This window comes from Cygnus olor, chromosome 3 (assembly GCF_009769625.2).
Source record: "Cygnus olor isolate bCygOlo1 chromosome 3, bCygOlo1.pri.v2, whole genome shotgun sequence".
NCBI classification, from domain to species: Eukaryota; Metazoa; Chordata; class Aves; order Anseriformes; family Anatidae; genus Cygnus; species Cygnus olor.
In genome coordinates, this window is record NC_049171.1 from 38,743,394 (window position 1) to 38,769,330 (window position 25,937).

At 42.1% G+C, this 25,937-nt stretch overlaps 1 protein-coding gene across 3 annotated transcripts in view; it reads right to left on the reverse strand.

The window, feature by feature from the left end:
- Window positions 1–12,454: 12,454 nt before the first annotated feature.
- Window positions 12,455–25,937, reverse strand: part of RNGTT (RNA guanylyltransferase and 5'-phosphatase) — a 187,675-nt gene continuing 174,192 nt past the window's right edge. For all 3 annotated transcript variants that reach the window (XM_040551729.1, XM_040551730.1, XM_040551731.1), the window contains 2 exons: window positions 17,900–18,023; window positions 12,455–15,218 (listed from right to left, as the gene is read on the reverse strand). In XM_040551729.1, the coding sequence (XP_040407663.1) occupies window positions 15,055–15,218; window positions 17,900–18,023 (288 nt within the window). In that variant the 3' untranslated portion in view covers window positions 12,455–15,054. The remainder of the gene's footprint in view (window positions 15,219–17,899; window positions 18,024–25,937) is intronic.

Here is a 25,937-nt window from a genome sequence, read left to right on the forward strand (position 1 = left end):
TTGCCTCAGTTTCCCATTTGCACTCACTGACTTTCTGACTGGAAGAAATCTCAACAAACTTCTTGTTTGGAAGGCTTTATAGAAGTTTCAAACAGAAGAAGCTGAAAATAGTGCACAAAATGTCAGTGGAAAGAGGAAGTTGGGGATAACTGACTTTTTACTGATATGCTAGTATATCGACATTCTGGTTTGCTTTTTATATATGAATACACAATTGCATGCATGCACACACACATATGCACACATGAAGTGGATTAGATTCATTCTGAAGCTTTCGACAACAGCAGCTACACTTTTTACAAGTCACAGGCAGCCATATTCCCTTCAGAAGTCATCTGGTAGGAAAATATCAAAAGCAGAATGTGCAGGCTTTTAAAGAAATGTGTAGGAGCAAAACAAGCTTATTTCTGTTTTAATCCAAACTGAATCATATGTCTTATGTCAAAGCTATAAAAAACAAGGAAGGTAAAAGAGGTAATTCTTGTACTACAAACTTTTTTTTTTTTTTTTAAATCTTGTATTAAAGTATTTCCTTCTCTTTAAACTAAAGAAACAAAAAAATTGTCGATTCCTAGCAACGTAATTTCACCGTTTTCCTACCATTAAGAAAAAACTAAGGAGGCACATCCTCTTCTGGTGTAGTCTGTTACAGCTCCTCAGGCTTCAAAGGAACTAGGATGATTTCCAACAATGGAGGACACGATCCTCGTATCTTTAGTAAGTGAAAATACATCCTGCCTTAAACTATTTGGGAGAGGAAGCTTCTCTGGAGACAGCTAATAAAATACTTTCAGAGGTCTGCAAAGGAGATCAGTCAATCTCTTTTTCCTGAGCAGGAGAGGAGGTGCTCCGTGTCAGCCACTGCCATTACTGCCCAGCAGGAGAAGTGCGGCAGTCCATGGCCCTGTTCCCAACGCCCCAGAGGAGTGGCGTGTGGGTCAGATGAGACCTTCTGCTGGCAGCAGCCACCATCTGTCCCCTTGGCCACCCCTGCCATTACGTAATGGCACATGTCTGGTCGGCTGACCAGGAGGCCCTGGAGAAGGAGGGCTCCCAGATGGCAGTCTGCTGCCACCACAGACCTTACTACACTGCTCCCTCCACAAGGCTGGGAGCCTGGGGGAAGGACGAAGTCCAGAACCGGGCTGGGAAGTACAACACACTCCCCATGCACATAATGTCCATACAGGCTCAACATGTATCCCGCAATGGGACAGAAGATGCTCCCCACTCTTCCCTGACACTGAGAAGATGCCTGAGGTCTGCCTAGTCCGTTCAGTCAGGCACCACAAAATTGGAGATGAGATTGGGCTAGTACACAAGGAGGATAAAAGACCTAAAAACCTCTAAGCAAGCTGAAAAGTTTAAAGTAGCCTTGGAGCCATATTCAGATAAATGACCTTGGACATTGATGCACCCAAAGGAAGATATCTGGTCCAGAGGGGGTTTAGAGGGCATAAATTAAGATCCTGTTGGACACATACCCCCCAACTGATACTAGAGACAGCTTCAGTGGTCCCCACAGGAGGCTGGAAACCCTCTGCTCTCTTACAGAAAGGCACATCCATCCAAACAGTAGTAAACTGCTAGTACACCCTCCTGCCTGCTCAGTATTTGCATTGCTACCTGAGGCAGGACTTGCAATTTCTCCCTCCACTGCTACAAATCAGAGTGAATCCACCCATTTCTCTTGACACAGTGTGATGGAAGATGAGAACAACTGCCAAAGAGGCAGGTAATGTTTCAACAGCATCAATGTTTTTACCTAGCCCTCTTCTCTTCTCAGAGGATACTGAGAGCTCTTTGCAGTATGGCTTCTGTCCATGGGTCCTGGCCCATTATGGGGGCTCCTTCTGCAGGAGCAGAAATGAATAAAATATATTTTAAAACAAACAAACAAAAAGCAGACAAACACAAAAGCACTGCTTGCAATTACCTCTTCCAGTTTCTTTCTTCCTCATATCTCTCACTCTTAGATTCTGCAGCAATAACAACAGCAGCAGAACTGACGAGTGAATGGAATAATACTGAGAAATTCAGGTTATCTCTGGAAAATCTTCCCAGAACAGCCTGAAGTGGCCACATGGTTTTAGAGAAGGCAGGAGGATGTCACCTTCACTCCAAGCCCAGGATTAATTGCTGGGCTGGATCCATTAACCCCATCTGAGCTGCACTTGTCTCCAAATCTCTCACTTTTTGGAACATTAAAATAATATCAAAGTAATATAAAAACTATTATCAACCCAAGCCATGTTCATCAAGTGCTGGGAAACTATCACATGCTTTTGCACTAATTATGCTGGCTTCTTACCCTACCAGAATAGACTTTATTGAAGAGATTTAACCAGGTTCAAAACAAGTGAAAGATCATTTGGCAGACCAGAAAACCGTGTAAAATCGCTACCATACGGAGGAAGACATTTCTGAGCTGCTGTCTACGTATTTATTTTTTGCATATGGAATCAGTCATTTTGTATGCTTGATAAAATCAAGGACAATTAAACTAAATTGAGCTTTAATTTCAAACTGAGGCATATATCTATGGCTGAGCATTTCTTCCTGCAATGTCTAGAATTACTAACCAACAGCACAAGCTAAGCTCAAATATCAGACAAGGTGGGAACAAGTTCACTGCTCATCAAAAAGCAGACAATGATAAAGGTGTTGGAATACTTTGCGTTACTCTCTGAAAAGAAGGTTTCAAACAAGACCTAGAGTGCAGTCTGCTATATATTTATGATGAGAAGCAGGACGATAAATGTTTCAGGAGTTGGGGAGGGATAGGACAAGGTCAAAAAGAAATGACCCAGCTGACGAGGAATCCTACCGTTCTGGGCAAGAGGATAAATGAGCCCCACCAAAGGCTAGCCCTCGGTGTTCATGAACATCAACACTACCTGCAAGCTCAACAACACCTCTCTGAGCTGCACCACTCGGTGGATAAATGATCCTTTTATTTGCAAAGGCACAACTGCAAACAATTGTTTTTAAACCCAGCCTCAAATCCAACTTTCATATCTTTAACATACTGAATACGCTTTGCTCCTTTTAATGTCGAATGTATCTGCCTTTTGCAAGGTCTGGCTCTTCTCTGAGTGGCTGGTGTTTCCCTGTGAACTCACTGGACAATCAATCCTCCTGCAAAGTTTCCATGTGCAGCAGACTTATTTCCATCCTTCTTCAGACCTCGGTTTCACTGCAGTTCTGAAAGTTCCCTGGTCCTGCATCTTTCAGGTCTGGCCCAGTTGCTAGCCTTGTACAAAGTGCTACATCTCGATGACTTGGATTTTGTGCCTCCCTCCCAAATCCTCAGATGACCTATGGGAAGAACAAAGCTTTTCCGAGCTGAGCAGATGGCTTGCAAGAGGATACTTGTTCAGGAAGGGCAGGCTGTGCTAATGACTTTTCCAAAGTCCCACTGTGTAGTTGCCAAGAACATAATTTCCAAAAACTGAATCTTGTTGTAAGACAGCAAGGAAAGGTGGTTTTAATAACACGGCACTAGCCTTAGTCAACGTGAAAAAATTGTAAAATTTTTATGGCTATAGAAACGCTGATGAAGATGAGTTTTCTAGAGGTTCTGGTTGGATGGAGTCCTCCAGAGCTGGGTTGATGGCTTACGTTATCTGGAAAAAGCCAAGTCAGTTGAGGCCAATAAGTCTAAATCAATCATTTAATTAGAGACCACACAGGGTCAGAGAAGGATTTTGATTCTGTCCAAACCTTCTCTTATCAGAGGAAGCTACAGAGTAGGATATTACACAGCTTAGGGGAAAAAAATTAATATATCAAACTCTTTATTAAGTCTTTCTCTTCCTCATTTGTGAAAAATCCATCCAGGCACTCTGTAAGGCACAATAGCCGGCCCCTCAGCAAGTCGCTATTCAAATCCTCCCTGTCCAGTGGCAGTCGTATTGCAGCAGAGGAGGTGTTAGATGTCCTACCAGAGTTTTGCAGAGCAGCTTACACAGGGAACTGTGGGTCCTACCATTTGCTCCTCATCTCTAATGAACACTCACGTCTAGAACAATAAAGCCTCCTCTTGTTAGTGATGGCTTTGAAAGAAAGATCAGCTATTAAGATGATTAAGATACAGCTCATGTACAGCAAAACCTTCTAATGTCTATTTCCATCTACCTTTGAAAGTCACACTGCTACACAGAGGCAACCAAATGTCCTGGTTTAACCTCTTGCATAGTTATCGAATGAAAAGAAAGAACAGTGAGAAATTCAGCAAATCAAAGGCTTTGCAAGAGGGTTCAGGGACATCAAAACAGCCTCTTCTCACATGCCATCCTTGTGCGGGAGAACAGGAGGGAGGAAACAGTGCGTTCAGATCTTCACTCGGTTTAGGACTTGCTCCTATCAGTTTCTGACAGCTTCTTCAGATATAACACAATTTGATCCACTTCATAGGTGTGACTTATTACCAGTTCTGTTTACTAGCACAGAGTGCCAAGCAAAAAACTTCCCTACCCAGAGATCAGCTTCCTGCAATAAACCAGGTTACCAGCTCCAACTCAATCTCTTGACAGCAGGAATCTTTTTTTTTTTTTTTTTCCTATTATTAATTTTTAGAAGGAGATGGGAATGCTGTTTGAATGATTAGCTGCCCAATTACATCAGAGAACAGAATATAAATAGGATTCACTTTCAAAACAGAGGTAGAACCAGCCACTTGGAATAAGCTGAAAGTGGGGGGTTAATTGTGCTCTGGTTTTGAAAAGTGACAAAACCATGCCAATGAAATTGATAACCCAAATATCACAGAAATTCGCAACTCCATGGAGTTGTCAAAAACATTAAATTATACAGTATGCACAGATGTGTTTGAGAAATTACCCGAAGATTTGTTTAAGAAACATCAAAGCAGTTAAATTCAATCACATTTTGCCTGGGCCAGTATTCTCTTTCATTTTCAGCAAGTTTAGGGAATTAACGGCGGTATTGGCAAACATTTATTCAGATAAGTCTCTCTGCAGTGCTCCTGGTTACAGTATGAAGACTCACTCATCGGATCCCAACTTATACACCAGTCTGTTTGCCCACCAGCATTTTGGAGCTGTGCTGGGAAAGTTACAGCAGCAGAAAATGCCAGCTCTTATATCCGATCACATGAATATCACGAAGCCTAATTCCTGAGAAGAAGAGGAGGATCCAAGCGAAGCTCGACCAGCTCTGCTGGATGCCTGGGAGCCCCTCCAAGCCTGGTTGCAATAATTCACACCTAGAGCTCAGCTGAGTGACCTTCCTTTCAACAGGAGCCTTCGTAGCCAGCCACCTTGCATCAGGTCATCAAAGCCTTACATAGTCATCATAGATAGCCTTGTATCAGGTCATCAAAGCCCTCGTCCGAAAGGTGGCAATAGAAGGTCTCGTCCTCTCTCCACTGTGTTTTGGGCCGTCTGTTATGTCTGGAGCAATTTAAGTTTCCTCGGTACTGAGCAAAGCAGAAACAGGCAGTCTTTGTGAGCCACCAGAAGTTTTGAGTTCCTATTTAGGGAAAGGCAGACATGGAAATGATCTAGGCATCACAGATATGAAGAAATGAGCCTGGATTCCTATTTGGCAAATTATAGCATTTTAAGTATAAGGCTGGGAACGGAGATATTTTTAGTAAAACCATCTTCAAAATACCCCAGGCTCTGCATTTTTGTGTCCTTCAGTCCTCGTGTCCTTGGGAAAAAGCAGGGGAAGATTTAGGTTTGTTACAGAGGGTGATCTTGTGCCATATCGCAGGAGCAGGGTCGAGCAGAGAGGAGCTCTGGGTTTTGCCATGGTTTGCCTGGTGGCCTTGGGGACATTGCTTATAGCAACTCCCCTGGCCTTTATCCCCACCTGTGACACAGGACACGAAGTTTAACATCTCACAGGAGCATAATCCAATGCCAGCAGCTGTGAGTACCTCAGTAGCCCTAGGATGGGAGGTACTCCAGAAGCACACACTTTTCTTTAGGTATTATTGCCAATGAGTGCGCTCGTGACACCAATTAAAGATTCTAAAAGACCCTTGGCTTGGAGCCCTCTGAGCTGTGATGGATATTCACAACGAGCTTGTGCAGACGCTTATCTTTCAGATTTAATCTGCACGCGCTCCGTGTGCGCAGCCAGCGTGTGCTGCTGGGCGAGCTGCTGTCGCTGTCCCTGCACAGTCACCGTTCATTTGTGAGAGTAACTGTGGTATCCTGGATGATGATTTGTTGATTAGTTAGTGGCTGTCACTGAGCATACTGTATATACATTAGCTGTCCCATTTTAATGAGGAACAGAACTCTTTTAACGTTCCTCTCCTGCCATTTTTTCATTTTTAATATGCAATTAAAAAGTGACAAATGCAGCCCTCAAAAGGGATTGGGCTAGACAATCCCTGGAGGTCTCTTCTGACCTCACCTCTTATGTGGTTCTGTGAAAATATCCTGGGGTCTTTAAACAGCATTAGGGGGGTGTTATAACCCATGTGTGAGCGGCTAGCTGAGCCATCTGCACGGCCAGTGACACGAACGGGACTGCTCTTATTTCATACGGCAGCAGAGGTGCCTCACTTTGCTACAAAACGTGAACGTCTGAGCTCACTGGGCGCTGTTTCAGAGAGATGCTTGTCCTACGTCACTCATTACAATTTCACCCAAAAAGCAGGTAGAAAACGCCATTCCTGACTTGCTACATTTCAGCTGCTCCCTCGTCTTCCTGAGAAAGAAGAATGAACTTGGAATGTTCTCTCTTAAAAACATAAAAACCAAAAACTTTTGCTGCCACGTAACTTTATGTCAACACAATCATCTGTGTTTAACAGAGTTTGTTTTCTTCTGAATAACAAGCCTGAACAAAACTTTCCATTATACCTGGTAAACAACATTGCTGGTGTGATTCAAGACAGTTTGGATGGCATCCCATAGCCTAATAGAATAGGTGCAATCTTGTGTTGTAAGCCACCCTTAGCTGGGGTCATAGCACCAATCACTTGCCTGAATGTCAGAATGAATCTTTCCACTAAACCACTAAAGTGCTTCAGCCAGGAAGCGGGCTGATAATGTGCCATGTCTGATATCGTTTGTTGTAGCGAACAACAGGAGCCCTTTGGATGTGAATTGAGTTCCATTGTCACTTAGAATCTGTCCAGGAACTTGAAAACGAGTCTTAACACTTCTAGCATCTGCACTCAAGTAATTTACACAGAATATCACAAGCCATTTTGAAGGAGCTTCTACCAGAGCTGAAAAAAATATGACTTATGTAAAGTGCAGGAAAAGTTTTCTGGATTCCACCTACTCCAAGGTGCTACCCCAAAGAGCAGCTGCTGTTTGAGGGAAATCTTGACTTTGCATTGCCGTTTTCTTTCTGCATCCACCAACCATCATTCACCCCACAGACTGCCCGGCCAGCATTTAGTTAGCAAACAGGACCTGGATTTTGCAAGAAAAGCTATTCCACGACTACATTCTACCAACTGTGAAAATTAAGTTCCAGTTCTTTCCAAGTAAGGGAACCTGGAAACGGTTGCTATATGCGTGGCTTTTCCCACCCATTGCCACAGTGCTCACTTCATGGCGAGCTTTGCCCTGTGCCATGATGCGTCCCCACGGGATATGGGAGGAGGGCCATAGGACAGACCAGCCATGGTTATTTCCATTGCAATATCCCCCTGCAGCCAGCGGCAGGCATGACAAACATCCCGCATTCACACATTGACTGGCAAACTTCGGACAGGACAGACTGGCCACGAACACGTCCATTGCTGTAACTACACTGAAGTCATTGCTGACATCCTTGGGGGTACGCAATGACCTATGACCAGTTGCTTTCTGTAAAGGCAGGCAAAGCCCACGCGACTTCTAACCTCTCCAGAAAGCCGCTGTGCCCAAAATGACGGTGAGAACCTAAGCTTAGCAGAAGGCAGACAAGCCTTTCGGCGTGACGGCTCGTCGTGCTGAAGCAGAGCGGCAAATGCACAAGCAAGAGGTCGTGCAAGAGGTGATGGTCTTCTCGGCTGACTGTCTGTTGGCTTTAGCCAAAGAGTTAGTGCACTGAAGAGGGGGGTAAAGGACCAAGTCACTCCGGGAAAGAAGCCCTGCTGCTTTGGGAGGGAGGAATCCGCAGTAAGAAATGGCTTTCCGATAAATGAGCATTATTGTGAGCCGTTTTGTAGTTGCGATGCCTCAAGGATAGATTTGCATTTGCATATCACACGCTAACCAGTCCCTTGTGCATCATTTAAACTCTCTCCACACAAGCAATGCTCTGTCAGTTTTCATAACCCAGCTGCCTGTACAGGAATTGCTCTGTTTTTCCTCCCAAAACTGTGTGTGAAAGCAGAGATGTTCTGCGCTCACAACTGGCTTTAGGGAATGGGTAATTTTGTCAAATCTCCACAAACTCTGAAAATACTTTGCCAGTCAATTTATCAGGAGCTGCTACATAACACAGTAATTCTTGCATTTTACACTTAGTGAGAGGTGTTCCTTTTTTTTTTTTTTTTTCCTCTTTGCAGCATTAACAAATGTTTCGGGCTTTTGATGTGTGCCACGCAATCCTGAGCAGAGGTACGGGCATGCATGCTAAACTCTCTTCTCCATCAATAAGGTGAGGAGTCCCAGCGTTGCAGGCTGCTGTTTTCACTCCGTTTCTGCAAGCCTCATCATCACTCCCTCTTCCTCTGCAGCTCTGGGCCAGCCCAGCCAAGTGCTAATGCATCCGTCTGTAATTTTCTGTAAGGCATCAGGAAGCCTCACGGCACAGCCAGGCCCCTAAAAGACGACAGCTATTACACACACACACACGGCTGTAGTGCTTGTACATCTACTCTGCGGCAGATTTCTCCTTCAAACTGGAGAGTTACAGGACTTAATAACTGCAGAGCTGTAGCCGACGCTGACCTCCTTTTGCTTCAGCCCTGTCTGCCTGCACGTTTGTGACCGAAGCACGGGTGGCCCACTTCCACTGGTCAGCAAATGGTGAAAAGCGCAAAGCCAAATGCAACTTTTCAAACTCCAGCATTTGTCTGCCACGGATTATTTGTGCAGGGCAGCAACGGGTCACTCGCTAACTCATACGGGTAAGTATTACCCGGCAGCAGAATTATCATTGACTTCATGCGATTGATTTTTCAGGCCAACGGTAACGTACTAAATCTTTTCTTTTAAAAGAACAAACTGTCATGGCAGGAGAAAGTGAATTAGTCCAGGAGCCCGCTGCTATAAAGACCAGAAATCCTTTCAGAGACGCAAGCCTTCCACTGCCTGATGGGGAAAAGGGACTCTTTTTTTGGCTCTTTAGTGCTTTCCTAGCACTTATTTTATGGGTCTCAGACCTCCATATTGTCAAACCGGAATTCTTCATTAAAAAGACCTTGCATAAGACTGTCTATAAACTGAACCAGAGGAGAAGGCTGTAAGTACTTAAATACACAACAAACAGCACCAGCTGCCAAACAAACTGACGGGGAATTCAAATTAAGATTATTTTTCTATTCTGATCTTACCTCATTACGAGTCAGAGCTTACCCTGGAGGGAGGCCTGTTTCTGGTGTTCCTGCCGTGCCGCTCGGACTCTGTCCCCTTGTCCCCCTACCGCCAGGGCTCTCAGCTTCTCTCACTGTCCACCTGCACCCTAACAGCAGTGATTGTGGTGCATTTCTGGGACTTCTTACTCCTCTGGGACTTACTTACTGGAGTTCATCACAGCAGGGTTTGGCCAGGGCACCCGATTTGTCTTTTACCTCCCCAGTCCAGAAGCCAGCTCAGTTCCTCAGCTTCAGTAAGCATTTACGCTGGCAAAACTTGATTATTCCCATTGGCGGGATGTGAGCTGGGAGGAAACCATTTCAACCATTTGGTTGAAAACTTTCCATCTCTAGATGATCAAATTAGTTCACAAACTCTTTGAAGTATGTTTTGATAACAACAAGGTGCTGTTTCTCCAGTGTTACCCACACAGCGCTCACGCAGATGCATTTAATACGATAACCTTATCGCCTCCTCGCATTAGAGGAAACTCTGAACATTTAATTTTCTCAAAGTATCATAGATGAATGCTCCCGAACCCGATTTGCGTGCTTTCTGCTAGTCAAATAGGCACAAAGATACTGAGGGAGGAGAAAGAGGAGGGAGAAAGGGGGCACGAGCAGTATATCTTATCAAATAAATTCTTACCACGGGAGTCGACTTGACTATAATTTGATTTCATTATTTTTTTTGGTTATTTTTACATCCAGTGTTTTCCAAACAAACTACAAATGGCTTGCACTTAAATTTTATTTTTTCGCCACAGTGGAAAGCAAGATTATTTTCCTCTCATCAAGTTCATTGAGCATCTTTCACGTTTTCACACTTAGGATGCGCTGTTACTGGGAGATTCTCGCACTAGCGCTTGTTACAACATGCTCAGGTACTCCTTGACTGCTCCCTACAGATTGAAATAAAACAGATTAAAATGAGCCTGACTGAGGGAAAACTGTCTTTTGTATGTCTCAATCAACCTCCAGCCCCAGCCCTACAGATCTCTGCACCTGAACACATACTCAGCTTGTTGTGGTCAGCAGGATCTCACCAGGGAAGCAGAAGGAACACTAACCTGTATTCCCACTGCATGCATTAACTAATTAATCCAGACGTCAGCACACGGAGTACAACTTACCTTTGTTTGTACATGAAATAAAGAGACGAGGATCATGAGGGAGGGAAGGAGGAAAGACTCCTTGCTCGTATGATGAATACAGTCACAGCTGGCAGATGCTGCTTTGATTTCCCCGTGCAAGCGTGATTGGAGCGACAGAACTGCCCCATCCATCAAACTTCTGATCTGCAGGGCTGGCATCATAGGGGGACGAGCGTACAGAGGTGTCGAGTGGAGGAGCACTGCCCTCATCCAACCTGGATGGAGGGTCAGCCACGGGGGCACAGGTCTCAGCCTCACATCTGATGCCAGGACAACTTGAAAAGCAGGTGGGCGGGTGTAAGATGGAGGAGCGAGGCTGTATGCGCAAATCGTAGGAATTTGACACTGCAAACAAAGGGATATGGATGAAACCTCAACTCTGTAGGGTTCCCTCTGTAGGGTTCCCGACTCTTGGAGTGCGAAGTGACCGCAAACAAGGAGAGAGCAAACCTTGAGCCACTGTGTAGAGGGATGGAAGTGATAGGGCCGTATCAGGCATTTCAGCCAAATGTCAGTCTCATGGAAGTCAGCAGAATGGCTAGGATTTAGGATTTGGTTAAAGAGGTACAAAGGAAAGCAACGCCACGTATGGAAAATAAATAGCTCTTGACCAACTAATCCAATACTTTTAATGAGATTATAAATTTGATTGACCACTGCAGCAATTTTGATGCAACAAAATTTACACTCAATAAAATATTTAACGCTGTGCTCGGAAGAGCATAATAGCACAGGGGACTAACATAAAAGGACACATATAATATCGATTTAAAAAAGAACTGGTAGAGGAGACTCTGAAGAGACATACAGACATCTGCAGGAGGGATGCAGGAGGAACAAATTGAACTTCTGCTCTCATTCTCTCTGCACTGACTACAGATGAATCCTAGGAGATTAGCTTGCTGTGCCAAAGCCTTTGTGAATACTCTTGGGTCCTGAGATACAATTATGCATTACACATTATGCAAATACAAAGTCACACCTCACAGACGCAAAACTGATGAGCTGCTGCACTGAGGAGTGGGGATGCTGAAGGACTGCTCCTGTGAACAAGCGAACACGAACCACAGCACGATGTGCCAGGCACGTCAACCTACCTCCTGAATGTATACAGACTACTGAACGGGAGTTAAAGAAGTTATTGAACCTCCCCAGGTGTGCTCAAATGCCAGATCTGGTTCGGCATTCACACTCGAATGCTGGAAAATCAGGAACAGCTGAGAGAGACACCACAAGAGTTGTACAAATAACATACCTATTAGAACAGCATACCAGCAGCGGAGGCAGGATCTTAATTAGAAGGAAATTTCAAACGCCAAGATGAGATTTTTAGTTCCTGAATGATGCGCTCTAGACAGATTCCTGACACAGAAAACACCCCTCCTACAACACAAGTCCAGGAGTTGGTCCAAGTAGGTGTCCTACCAGCTTTAGGGGTACGCTGATGACAAACAGCCAGGGAAGACCTGTTCAGCTGCCTCTTGCACAACTTCTCATACAACTGCACTCTAACACTGAATTGGATAAGCTACCTAACGTTAGCCTGTCATAAAATAGGTACTTCACACACCTTTTGGTTCTAGGAGCAGCAAACTGTACTTAAAAATGGCATAACGGATCACTACCACCACTGGCTCAGGGGCTGGGAGGTTCCTACCTGAGAGGAAAGCCTCTGACCTCTGAAAAATGTGGAAAACCATCTTGGAGGACTGAAGAGTAGTAACACCACAGTGTTTTGGTGCTTGAACTGATACCAGGACAGCACAAGGCCTCAGAAGTAAACACATCCTTAGCAGCAGTATTTTAAACCATTGACTTTATTAAAATACTTAATACATAGTTTGCAGAGGAATGTACTTACATTTTTGGAAACTGCACTGAAACCAAATTTTAATTATATATTTAACAAAAGACATAACAGTGGATGATATCATGCTGTACACCAAAAAGTAGACAAGTTAGGGTTTTTTTTATCATCATTATTTTCCTGGCACAGACTCTTCTTTGCTTCTTAGCTTCAGTCTTGAACATCTAATAGCAGACAAAGGAGGTCTGCATTTCTCACAGCATGAAACCCATCTGGTCCGAGTGAAATTCTGTTTGGTGTTGTCAGGTTCTTCATTCAACCAGTAAATTCCAGAAAAGCAAAGGCAATTGACCTCTCTAAAAAACTACAGGTCATAGTGCAAGGATGGTTCTGTAATCAAACATGAACATGGAGCTCTAAACTTCCTCAGAGTCATTGCTCTTTCACAATATCCATTTCAAGTAGAATGTGAAAAGATGCTGTCCGAATACAAGGGCTACAACACATTCATGAGCTTGGTGGAATGCACATGGAAGCGAGCTGCAGCCTGATTCCTGCAGCTCTAAACTAAAAGGTAAACCAGAAGCTAGGTCTTGTTGAAATACAAGATGCAAAGGCTGGGAAGGAGAAAGGAGGAGACAGCCTGGAGACATCCTTACAAGAATGAAATGTAGTAACTCATTTAAAAGGCTGCAATCATCATATAAGTTGCAATTGCCATAGAACCATGAAGATCAGCGACAAAAAGTTTGTTACAACAATCTCAGTGATGAGTGTAACTGGGGGGAAAATGTTTATACTAAGTGAAGAAATAATTGTGTGTTTCAATGCAAGATGCATAGAGGCTGCATAGGTTTTCACAACAAATTCATAAGGCTCTTTTTAAGAGATGATTTTGCACCTTGCATAGGTGATATTATACCTTTTCTATAGATAATATGCAGAAACTATGTACAGTTGAAAAAAGAACTTTGATGAACACATTTTTTCCCCTCAAGTTTTACCATAGTATAAAAAGTAACTTATTTAACTCCTTCGGTTCTCTGAAACACGTGTGGAATATCCCAGAAAGAGATGCGAGGAACACCATATAAATGATGCCACGTATATTTACACAGCAGGTTGAAACAGCAAGAGAAGCCACCACAAAGCATAGTCCTAAAGCTTCCATGTAGAAAAGGAAATATTGCAGGAGTTAATTTTGCTTACAAACATTAAAACTCATTCAAATGGAAATGTATTTTAGTTATAACGAATTGATGATCGTTACTGATCAGACAGCTGGATGAAGGATGACTCGTACTGACGCAGTAAGTAAACTACAGAAAAAGCCAATCAGATCCCTGCTTGTTAAATTGACAGTAAACTTTAAAATCTGCGATAGTTTGGTTTCTAATTAACCCCAGCTCAGAACAGCTCCTCCATGAGACAACGAGGACACAGCTTCCCAGAATCAGTATCATCGACAGCTGCCAATGCACTGCCCTAAGAGTCACCACATATTAACGTGCTTCTCCGTTCGGTTCGAAGAGAAGTCAGCCAGTGGCTTCACGCAGTATTGTCGGACAGCCAACCCCAACCACCCCCATAAACGGTTTGTCTTCGCCCTGCAAATTATCCCAGCCAGGAGACCTTCCCTGCGACATGGCTCTCTCCCAATGAAACTGCCTTCGCCTTCACGCAGGAGCTGTCTGGCAATTCTTTTGCCATTTTGTGCCTGGATCTAAGACGTCATCATTTGCACTGGTTATACCTCTTGCATATCACAGTGAAGTGTACTTTTTCGTAATATTTACAATAGTATCACTGTGGAGAACTAAGCCCTGTACTAGAATCAGCCTCAGAACAGAGACCTTAATGCTAAAGATTTGGTGTATTCCTTATCTACAGAGGAACTTAAAAGGCAAAGCTAAAATCAGCCCACTATACATTTGGTGTGTTAGGTTCAAAAGGAGAAAAAATAAAACACCCAGCACATTCCCTTTCAAAAGGATGCTATTTACAAGAGGGATTCACTTTTTTAATATTTCAACAACAAAAACCCAGCTAATATTAAAATTAGTGAAATCTAAGAAGGCTTAGTTTTTAACCAACACAGTGCGGAAACAACATTGCTGTTTGCTTTTAAACACAAGTCTCAGAAATGCAGGGAAACTAGGATAAATTATACTACGGGTGACAAACTGCAACCAGTTGAATAACAACAATAAAAAAAAGTTTTTCTTTTTTTTTTAAACACGGCTTCTAAAAAGTACAGCATTCCAATGTTTTCGCAGTTCCAGATTGCTGACATTATAAATTAAAGGTGAAAAGGTATCCGTATATAAACAAGGCAGCTTTCCCTTGATTCCACTGTACTGTTCTTGTCTAAACCTTTGGAAATTTCATCTTCAAATACCAGACAGTAATGTTGACTTTGTCAGTTACAAACCAACGTCCATTCATGATGTGGAATTTGGAGAAAAACAACAACAAAAAAAAGGAAAAACACACCTAGGTATTTACAGCAATTCAGGTATTTCTTTTTCCAGCCCTCACACTCGTATTTCACCTTCTGCAGCAGTGTAAACACGCCATCCACTGAGCCCGAGGCCTTATGTGATGGTACGCGGCCTCTTGGGCGGCGGGGGCGGCATGAGTTCGGTGTCAGGGTCGAGGTGGTGTTTCCGTGGCTGTCCTTGGGAAGCTGCCGTACACCTGTCGATGAACTCGAACAGCATCTCCTTCGTGACTGGGTTCTGGATGCTATTGCACACAGCTGGGGACAAAGAACATGTTCTGAAGTTACCGAACCAATTTGTTGCAGTACTTGTTGCACTTTGATAATTTGATCCCCTCGTTGAAAAATAAATAATGTGATTTGGCTCAAGTAGTTGGCCTTAACACGTAATTGCACAAGGCTGCTCTGTCAGGAGTCAACCGTCTCTGCTCTGCCCTAGAGGTCAGCAAAGCACCACTGCCACAGCGGGCAACAACCTCACGAGAACAGCTATTTTTAAACAAAAAAGGCATACACGTGTGTCTGTGGGTGTGTGTGCACTGCTTCATGCAGCAACTATAAACGTGCCAGGAACTGACATCACATTGAGGCAAGGAATGGCAACAAACACCTCCTGAGGCCTGGCCTTAAGACACTACCCAAATCCTAACACTTCAAAACAAGACTGGCTCAGTAGTGAAAACCTACTTTCAGAAAAAGGCCACTTTTTCTTCCATCACTAAGTACTATAAATACTATAAACCCAATGCACAGTACTCATTTACCCACGCATTTTTACGTGACAGAAAGACCTGATGTCAAGCCGGGAGTGTGTCTAGCACACCAGGTCTCATGGTGGACAAGGCCGCAGTCCTGCTCAGTGGCCAAGGCACGCACGGATAAGCACGTTCACGTTACTTAACACAACCGCCCAGGCCATAGCTTCTAAATTATAGCCAGCAGGGCTTTATGGATCACATAAAAAGGCTCAGTTCTCTTAAAACAAATGGCCCCAAGTTGCACCAAGGGAGGTTTAAATTGGGCGTGAGGAAGAGTTTCTTCACTGAAGAGTTGTTCAGGCATTGGAACAGGCTGCCCAGAGAAGTGGTGAAGTGTGGACGTGGCACCGAGGGACATGGTTTAGTGGTGGATTTGGTGGTGTTAGGTGGATGGCTGGACTTGGTGATCTTGAGGTTTTTTTCCAACCTGAATGATTCTGTGATCCTAAGAATATTATTATTTTCCTATGTAACTTTGTGCTCCTCCTCTATACTCCTAATTAATCCTCCCTAGAGATTTAGGGAGTACAAAACAAACAAACAAACAAATCCACCACCAACAAAAGGGCAAGAAATGAAGTATGAATACTGTGGCTGTCTTGAAAAAAATGTACAAGATTATGAGAGGATAATGTACAGCAGGTAAGGCCACAATATGAATGCAACTTTGTGGAAAAATAAAAATCTGTTGTCTCCCTAGATTATTAAACCACAGTAGGACTCCCTAAAATTTACTTGCAACATAGCATTGTTACAAGTAACAATCGGCATATACTTTCCTGACTCTGGCTGCTCAAAAATGGAAAATTGAAGTAAAAAAAAAAAAAAAAAAGACCGTTCTATTCTAAAAATTCCTATGGAAAAATTTAAATATTTCTTACAAAACAGTTCTTCCTGTAGCATTTAAGTTATTTTATTTTTAAGGAGTTCATTACTGTTTTGATATGGAAAAGTCAAGAAAAACTTAACTGCTCCACAATGGGAGAAAATATGAAGACAAAAAGGGCAGCTGCACATGCTCTTAAGAAAGAAGGAAAGAAAAAATATGCTACTCCTTAAAGAAGAGAAGACTCCAAACAAAACTATTGAAAGAGTATGGTGAAACAGAGAAAAGAAAATGTAGGACATGGCGTTGTTGTACTTCTATAACTTTTGTGGCCCATTCCTCTTTCTCACACAGGGCTGTTCAGCAAGTCTTTCAGCTATATTCTGTGCTGGTTCCCTAAGGTGCCAACAGATTTATCTCCCGACAAATGACCATATTTTGTTTATGCTAGAAAATCTACTCACTGCTGAGGCAGAAATAAAAGTAGAATGGCTTAGAAAAAATCCTACATATTCTACGCATGCTCTAGTAAACAGCATGGTCTTAAATATGATTAAATTTCATTTTGGCTCCTAAAAAAGTCAGTATCAACATGACTATTGTTGGACACTAGTCAGCCTTGGACACTTTTATTCAACTTCTTAGACTTTACCTGAAAGTAAACAACAGTGCTTAATCTACAAAACTTGACAAAATCATTTTCGGTAGAAGAAAACAAAACTCTCATAATTCCACAGGGATAAACCTATACCTTTCATTTGCTTCCGTCTTCATTATTTGTAATAATGGTGTGGAAACTTCAGATGACATTTTCTCTTATTAGTTTTCTTGTCCACCCACCAAATAATGCTTCTGGCATTTTGAGGTGAAATTATAATGGATTTTTTGTTCAACAATTCAACTCGTAGCATGCCAGTTTGCATTACTTCACTAAAAACCAGCACAAGACCAGGAACTGTTGTCTGTTAGTCAACTGCTACTACAGTACCATTGTAAATAAAATCTTTCTTGGGTCTCACTTAAAAGGTGTGCCCTACCATTGAAAGTGTTTTTGAGTATGTGTTTGCAGTTCTGCAAAGACTTAGGCGCTTGTTTCTGCATTATGTAAAATAGCGCATGAGAGTATCTGTTTAATTGACTTCATTAAACAATCCCGCTGAAGCCAAACGATTCATGGCACATAAAAGCTAAACATGACAGAAGCATTTGCATGGTGAAGCATTATTATAAGTTATATATGCCAGGATTCAAAGTAGAAATGAGAACACACAACACATTTCCTCCTTAAACTAGAACAGAGTTAAGAAATCAAAATGTGAGCCTGAGAAAGTTTTAAAGTGTATTACTCTACTCACCCATGGCAGTGCTGTAGGCATTCGGAAAGCTTTTGTCTACTCTCTGTCTCATGAAGACCCAGCTGTTGTTCTCAAACTTGCACTCTATAATCTTATTATCATACTGCTTCAGTTCTTTTGTTACCTGTTTAAAAAAAAATAGTTGGGATAAACATACTATGCATTTCACTTTCTTTTTTTCTTTTTGTGACAAATAATCCAAGATAAAGAGCCGTCCTGCATTTTTCAGTAACGTGCCTCCATCCTACACAGAGAAACTGCACAGACTCCATCTCCATATACATATGCTCAGCTACTCAACATTTTAAAAATACTTTTCAAATCTGCTGTCAATATAAAGCAATTATATTATGCTAAAACATCAGCAGCTCTAGCAGAGGGGAAAAAAGTCACTTCTGGCCCAAATGCAAATGGGTTTCCATGGGAATAAACTGCTTCCAGTGTAAGTGCTACTGCCAGCCTAAGTGCACGAAATGTATTATCCATGTTTCATCAACCTTCTTTGTTGAAGGTCTCAAAGCCAAATGTCAGATTTCAATACCGGAAAGAGCTTATGGAAAATCATTCCACTCTACTTTATTGAGGATTTTTTTCTTTTCTTTTTTCTTTCCTCCTCATTTGTGTTAAAAAAAAATAATAATTATAACTCCAAAATAATGTGGGACTTCAAGCCACATATGAATACCCTTCAGGTCTCATGTTATTGATTCATAGATTTGTCAGCAACCAATATCCTGAGCTATTTGTCTCTGTTTGGCAATGCTGTGTGATTTGGAAATGTAGTTTACATGCACTGGCCTTTCTAGTTGTTTTGGCTACTTCATCCTATGCATCCTAATCTACGATACAATGCAAAAATTTCAAGTAACCATGGTAACTGGAGAACCTTATCTAAGGCTTTAACAATTTTACAATATACTTCACTTTGTTCCAAAGAGCCACTTCATAAGTACAAATCTGTATTTAACTACTAGCTGTGCTTAGTTTGCTGGAGTTTACCAATCAAAAGCTACACAGGGTAATACAACACGGGTTGTATTAATGGGTTCGGCATCTTCGCCTAAGTGCTCTCATAAAAAGGGGCTGGTTATTTCAATTCATTAGCATAATTCTTCACCTCTGTTGTCTACTCTACTCCTGAGCAGTGACAAAGGAATTTACTACCGTCAGGGTGATGCAGGTTTCAAAAAGGCCATAACTGTCTGCAGGCAGCTTAAGTAGCACATACCATGAAAAAGCACATGAACCTGTTTTCCATTAATTCCAGATAAAGGCAATTAATTAACGAAAAGGTTCTCTACATCGACTGAGTCATCCTACACTGCATGGTACATGCCTTGTCCTTAATTTGATAAGCAGGACCGTAACATTTTGCTTGGCATTTACTCTGAGTATTTCTGTTCATTCCCAAACAGGGAGCTCTGGGATTTTACTTGTCAAGCAAAAATCATGCTATAAGAGAATTTTGTTCAACCTGCTTACAACTGACGCCTGCTATGCTATACGCTGCAGAGCCAGAGTCAGGTTTCCACGTCACACATTATTCCTTTCGCCATCCCGTGACCTGTAAAGAGCTTTTTTCCTCAAGCAAAGTTTGCATCTGCTCATGACTGCCTGGATCAAATTAACCAGTCACCCAAATGACCAGCCTCTTCCTCTCTGCACAGCACCTTAGTTCTTCACATCCACGTGGAAAAGCTCCACGCAGTCCAGATGTTTGACTGACACGTGCTCACTGGACATATTCTTGTTTCATTAGGTATGTTGAGGAAAACACAATATCCTTTTCTAGCCTACTATGGATGTACAAGCACAGGAAGGAACTCTTGGCTGCACAAGAACTTGGGAAGGTATATTACTTCGAAAACAGCTGCCTAGTGGGAATGGGGGCAGCGGGGGGTATGGCCATGTGTCTGATTTTCTGCCAAAGCAGGAAAATGTTAAAAGGATCACCTGCCAGAGAGAGGAATATATAAAACTGAAGGCAATGACTTCAACTAAATAACAATCTCATACGGCTTTCTCATGGTTTATCATTCTTCCAGTGTTTGGATGCTTAGAATAGCAATAAATTAGATGGCAGCTCTATCTGACTGTGGCAATTAAGCAGCATTATTAACTACCTAGATACTTGCTTGGCCATTCATTAGCAATCTGAGAGACACATCCTTCTACAAAATATGAACACCTGCCAAAGCACTGACTTAAATGATTTTTCCTATTAGAAAAATGGTGATCGTAGTCTCTAACAACTGCAAGTTGTAGTAATTACTTTTATAAAGGAAGAAATACAGCACATATTGATCCCAATACTTTAAGTGATGTCAGTCTTACAGAAGTATCTACCATAGCTTTTATGTACATTTTAGCAAATCCTGGGTATTTTTGATTAAGACGACAAGTACTCTGAGCACAACATGTTTTTCAGCATTAAAACCATTTTTCTATCTTAGTAGACTTCTAAATGAGTACTGTTTACACACAGGGCTAAACAAGCCCACAGTGATCCTCGCATCTATAATTCACATCCTACATCTGCTATCACCTGTACGCTACTTTCTGGTGCTTTAGCTTTAGAGTGGAAGAGGGAAACCATCAAATTTAACTGTCCTGAATTTCCTTCCCCCTGAGAACTCACTCTGAACTGCTCAGAATGGTGTCTTCCCGGTTCTCCCTTTGACTAGGTTCAGCCTTTCTTCTTCCCCTGGAGTATTACAGCCTGTAGGAGTAACTGAATATTGCACCACTGTTTCCCTTCCTGAGGGGTATTTCCCCCAGCCAGCACTTCCCAGAAATGGGAGAAGCGTCCTAGGAATGATGGCAGGTCTCAGCCAAAACACTTATCTTCATCAGCAGTGATGCTGTTGGTGGAGTGCCAATACTTCTGCCTCACTGTTGATAAAACGCCTTGAGCCAGCATTCAGTGATTTCAGGATGGAAATTTCAATACAGAAACACTAAGGACTCCACGGAGCCTCCATTAAATACTCATTCCCTAGCCTATTTTCAGACAGCGGGTCACAGTTAGAATCCCAGAGGATCACATCTCAGACTTGGGCTGTTGGAGGTGATGTGCATCAGGACAGTGCTTCTGGTCTGGGCCACAACTGTGTCCTGGGGACGGGGATGGACGGTCACCAGCCCGTGCACTACCTGCATTCCTACCCAGAGGAGGAGCAGGAGCACTTGCTGTTCCTGACTGCATTTGCTCTAGTTATCAGGAACCAGCCTATTTACCCAACAGAAATCACTTGCTAAAAATACAGATTAGCTCCCTCTTGGAAAGTGATTCACTACCTTACTGCTAGATTGCTAGATGATAGGAAAAAAGTGAGCGAGAGTTGCATCCCCACTTTAGCAACAGCTCACCATCAAATCTGGCTGGACACAATACAGACCCATCCTCTAAGAACATTAGACTACAAGAAGAAAACAGCTATTTGCCTCTCCCTGCTGAGACAGGTTTCCCCCTGCCACCATCATCTGTGCTATCCACTGTGAAAAAAACGTTGTTTTTTCACCCAAGTCTCCCTCCATTCCCCATTTTCAGAAAAAAAATATATTAAAAAAGAGAAATACCTAACACATCTTAAGTTGCCTCGCTTAGCAGACTAATGGAGTCATTTTGAGATGAATCACAACAGTGTGTTTATATGCAGCCACATTTTACATTAAGTTAGGGCAGGATGTGAAAAAATCTTGAAAAGATGAAAAAAGAGGAGAAACCATTTACATTGAATGTAGTTAGGTCTGGTCCCATGAAAATAGCTGCATTTTCTGTGATACTACCAGTAGCCAAGGTTTTTCTGTGCACCTCCACTCAGCACTTCATGATCAGACTGGGCCACCATTTCCCCCGTTGAGTCATTCTTTGTTTTACGTGACACGCGTATATTTTCTCTGAAGACTTGATCCAACCATTAGCCTCATCATCCCTACTTTCTAAGGAGAAAGAAATCCCTGGGCAAGCTGCTACTTTACATAAGAGGTATTAATGGTAAGAAATTAAAGTAGTTAATATTTCAGAAAGCGTGTCCAGAATGGACAATCTTAAACTTTACAAATGCTCATATTTTTTCATATTCAAGTTCTTAAGAAAGAAAAGAAGAGGTAAGTTTTTGGATAAATGGAGACTTGACTGAAGGAAGGCCTATGTTTCCATATACATATGTTTTTCAAAGCAATTGAAATTATTTTATCTCAGTAAATAGTCTATTTAAAAGACAGTCATGTTTGTAAGCAAAATCTTAACATCCTATATCCAATCCTTTATTTCCAATCCTTTCTCTATTTAAATGCCTTTTGTTGCACTTTCCCCTCTATTACCAAACATTTATAGAAAGAAAATTGTTCTTCAATGCACCCATTTCTCTTGCTTATTCCACGTGCAAAGTCATCAGCCTATTTCCGAGATCCCAGAAGAAATGATCACAATAATAGACACAGAAAATGGTAACTTTCATGAGAACAAATAAGCAAAAGCAGCAGTTGAAACCTTATGAAATTAAAACGATCTCTATTTAGAAATAGAGAATTAAACAAGGAATTATAACACAGAGGCAAGACAGAGCAGATTCTTCTCAGAAAATAGATTTTTTTTAATAGCTAGCATGTGCAATGGAGGCATTCTTTTTTGATAATGCTCAAGCACACAAACTGTTTTCTTTTTTTAAACTCAAGTTTCAATGCCTGCGGTGGAAAAAAGCTCAGAGCTGCCACAGAAGGTCTAGAAAGAAATTCTTCCTCTCTGATAACATAACTAACTTTTCTCCATTAGGATGCATTCTCACAGCCGAAGCGAACAAACAAGCAAAATAAGCACATTCCAAAATAAGCGATCAGCCCTATGCACACGAGGGAGAAGCCCTTGGGTGGCTTCCCAGCATCCTGCTGGAGGAGAACTGCAGCCCACCCTTCTCTTGTCAACCACTCTGCAAACATGAAACCATGTTTTTCAAGAACTGTCCAAGAACATGACGTTTGCAAGCTCCTTTGTCCTGAGGAGATCGGGGTACGTTCAGCCACAAGTGACAGCTTAGGAAGCGAAGCCTCTCCAGCAGAACAGAACATCTGAAATCCTGCCTTCTGTGTTATTGTCAAACGCCGGGACTGCCCCACCACACTCCAGTGCAGCGTTACAGACATCATTTCTGAACTTCTCGAGCACTACTGAATGACCTACACAATAGAGAAAATTAACCTGTCTGCTGCTCCTGTGACTCCGTAGCAATAACAGCATCATTCAAAGGTCGGGGATGAGCAATGGCAACAGCCAGGGAACGAAAAGAACAATTACACGGGGTTTAGAGGAAACGAAGAGTGGTCATGACTTCCTGAAGGAACAGGATGGAGACTGAAACAAAGCAGCAGCAGTAACAAAATGAACAGCTTCTGAAGATAAAATGATAAGCCAAACTCAAAATGAGGTATTTCTGAAGGCTTCAGACTCAAAGTTACTCCTTCAGTGCTTCTTCCCAATTTTTGGACAGCTTCCTCAGATGCTTTAAACAACTTTCTTCCCCCTTCATGTAAAGTATCTCGTGTTTTCCATAGTAAAACTAAAACTTCTCAAAGAATTATAAAAATATAAAGGATGGTTATTAAATGCCTGTACGTACCATTACCGTACACAGACCCACAAATATTAACACTGACAACTGGCAGAAATTCATCAGTTAAGTAAATTGCTTCATATTTTTACTCAAGCCAGAAGAGATTTCATAATGTAATTTAATATCCATTTCTTAATACAATTCAAGAGATTATTTTATCAAAACCATAGATGCATCAAAAGTAAAATAACAACACTGGTAATCCAATTCTGTTGCTAAATTAAACATACTGATTGTGTGTCCTCTTAAGTAATGTATTACCCAACAAACAGTGATCAGCTTGGGTAAACACAATGCAGTTGATACATTTATTTAACATTAAGGAAGCCTTTGAAATGTAACTGCACTGCTTCTGGTGTGCATAGGAAATGCTCCTATTTTGAGTGCTCATTCCTGGGAAGGAATGTAAAGAAATACAAAAATTTTAACATTTTTGTTCACAATACATTAAACCACATTGCTAACACCCAGTGTTGGAACATCACAGAACAAACCAGAAAGGAAAATGGTGTGATCCAAAGTCACAAGAGCGTGTTTTTTCTGAATTGTAGATTTTTTTTTTTGACTTCCAGTGCCTAGTACTCACAGTTCATGATTTATTCTTTCCTGTTAATATGTAAGATTAAGATATTCTTTGAGAAAATACTACATGTAGTAATTTCAAATATGGATACTATTTCCTGATATGTAAAATGGGTTGCAGTCCTGGGGCTTTCCTGACAACTGACTGATGGCCACATCAGGAATAACAAACCTTCCTTGCGTTGGTGATATTACAAGCCTAATGACTTTCTGTGCCAGCTGGAAATAGATTTCTTAACGTATCCTGGAAGGTTACAAGGTACACCCAACCTTACAACACCATTTGAACTACCTGTAAGAAACCTGTGCTCTTCTGAGCTTTGTTTGGGACCACAGGTCTTGAAAAGTTAAATGAACCAAAATAATAAATGGAAGTTGTCCCAGATAGATAGCCCTCGCCCAGGCACCCTCATCAGCAGAGGTTTCCGGATCAAAGAAAACCAGATCTCCCTGCACATCTTCTAGAGAAACTGAGAAACAAGAATCCTGTGCTAAGGACTCGTAAACTCAGCATACCTCCATCGGGTTGAGCTCTTAAATAAAGTTGTATTAAAAAAGCATCTTGTGGCAGTCTGACCCTCAGCACGCATGGATGGAAGAGAAGGAACCTGCAGGGGATGGGGCAACGTCAGCAACCCTCCAGGTGGTAGGAGAGCAGTAACAGAGCTCTCAAGGCAGGAGACAGTGTGAACACCCATAGGAGATGATGTGTATTTGGGGCAAACAGAGCTTCACTTGTTGTACAGCTACCTGTTTGGAGAAACAGGTAAGAACAATGCTTCACCACAAGCGCCTGGAAGAACTTTGCAGAGGCCAGAGGTAGCCCTCTTGGATTTGGCACAGCAAGAATTGGTGGCACAAATAATCTGTCAGCCCTTCAGCATCCCTGAATGCTGAAACTTGAGGGCATTTGTCCAAGTCCTGAACTAAAACAGGCAAATGCAAGGAAAGGAGAATACCCCAGCAAACTGCAGAACTGTTGAGCGGGTTGCACAGAAAACAAACAAAAACCTTTCACTGGAATATAAGGAATCCCCAGGAGGTTTCTGAAAAAAAGCTACCCCCCACGAGGAAGGTAAGAAACTGCAAGAGGGGAAGACAGAGCTAGCTAAACCAGCAAGGATATGTGGTGTGAGTTGACTGAAAAGCTGTAATCATAATGCAGCAGTGATTTCTGGAGGAAACATTTCACCCAGAACCTGACTTATTTTGAGGACTGTATTTCTGCTTGACATGAGCTAGTTCATGAAAGCCACTCTTAACCCCGATTTGTGTTTTTTATTCACTCAAACTGCTTTTACAGAAGGGAGACAGCCCCGAACTGAGAGCTCTGCACGCTAAGAAACGAAGATCCAGCCACAAGAGTCATGCATCAACAAAGAATACACTTTGAAAACAACACTTACCTCATTCATAAATTATGAATTTCATAAGGCTTACTATTCTCAGCTTGCAAATGGGGAAGCAGAGAGAGATGGTTTGTGGTCACACACCAGGGAAAGCATTTACCCCCCCACTAGGTTCTCAAAGCCCATCGTAATTACCCCTTAGGTACTTACACTCATGATACCAAGAAATCCTGCAACACAGGGCAGCTGAGATCTCTTTAATAATTTATCAGTAAAAACCAAAACAAATCTTCCAGGGACAAAGCAAGGCTATTGACTGTTTTACAACGTCTGGCAACACTATTTCTATACTTCCAAATCAGAGAGGGAAGCTAGGTGACTGTCAGGACGGGATGAAGAAGTTAATTCTGACATAGTCTCTTCTGCATGTTGGACATGGGTCTTGTAACAAATGCCGGTGTTTATCGTACCTCGATTTTACAGTATACTTTCTCA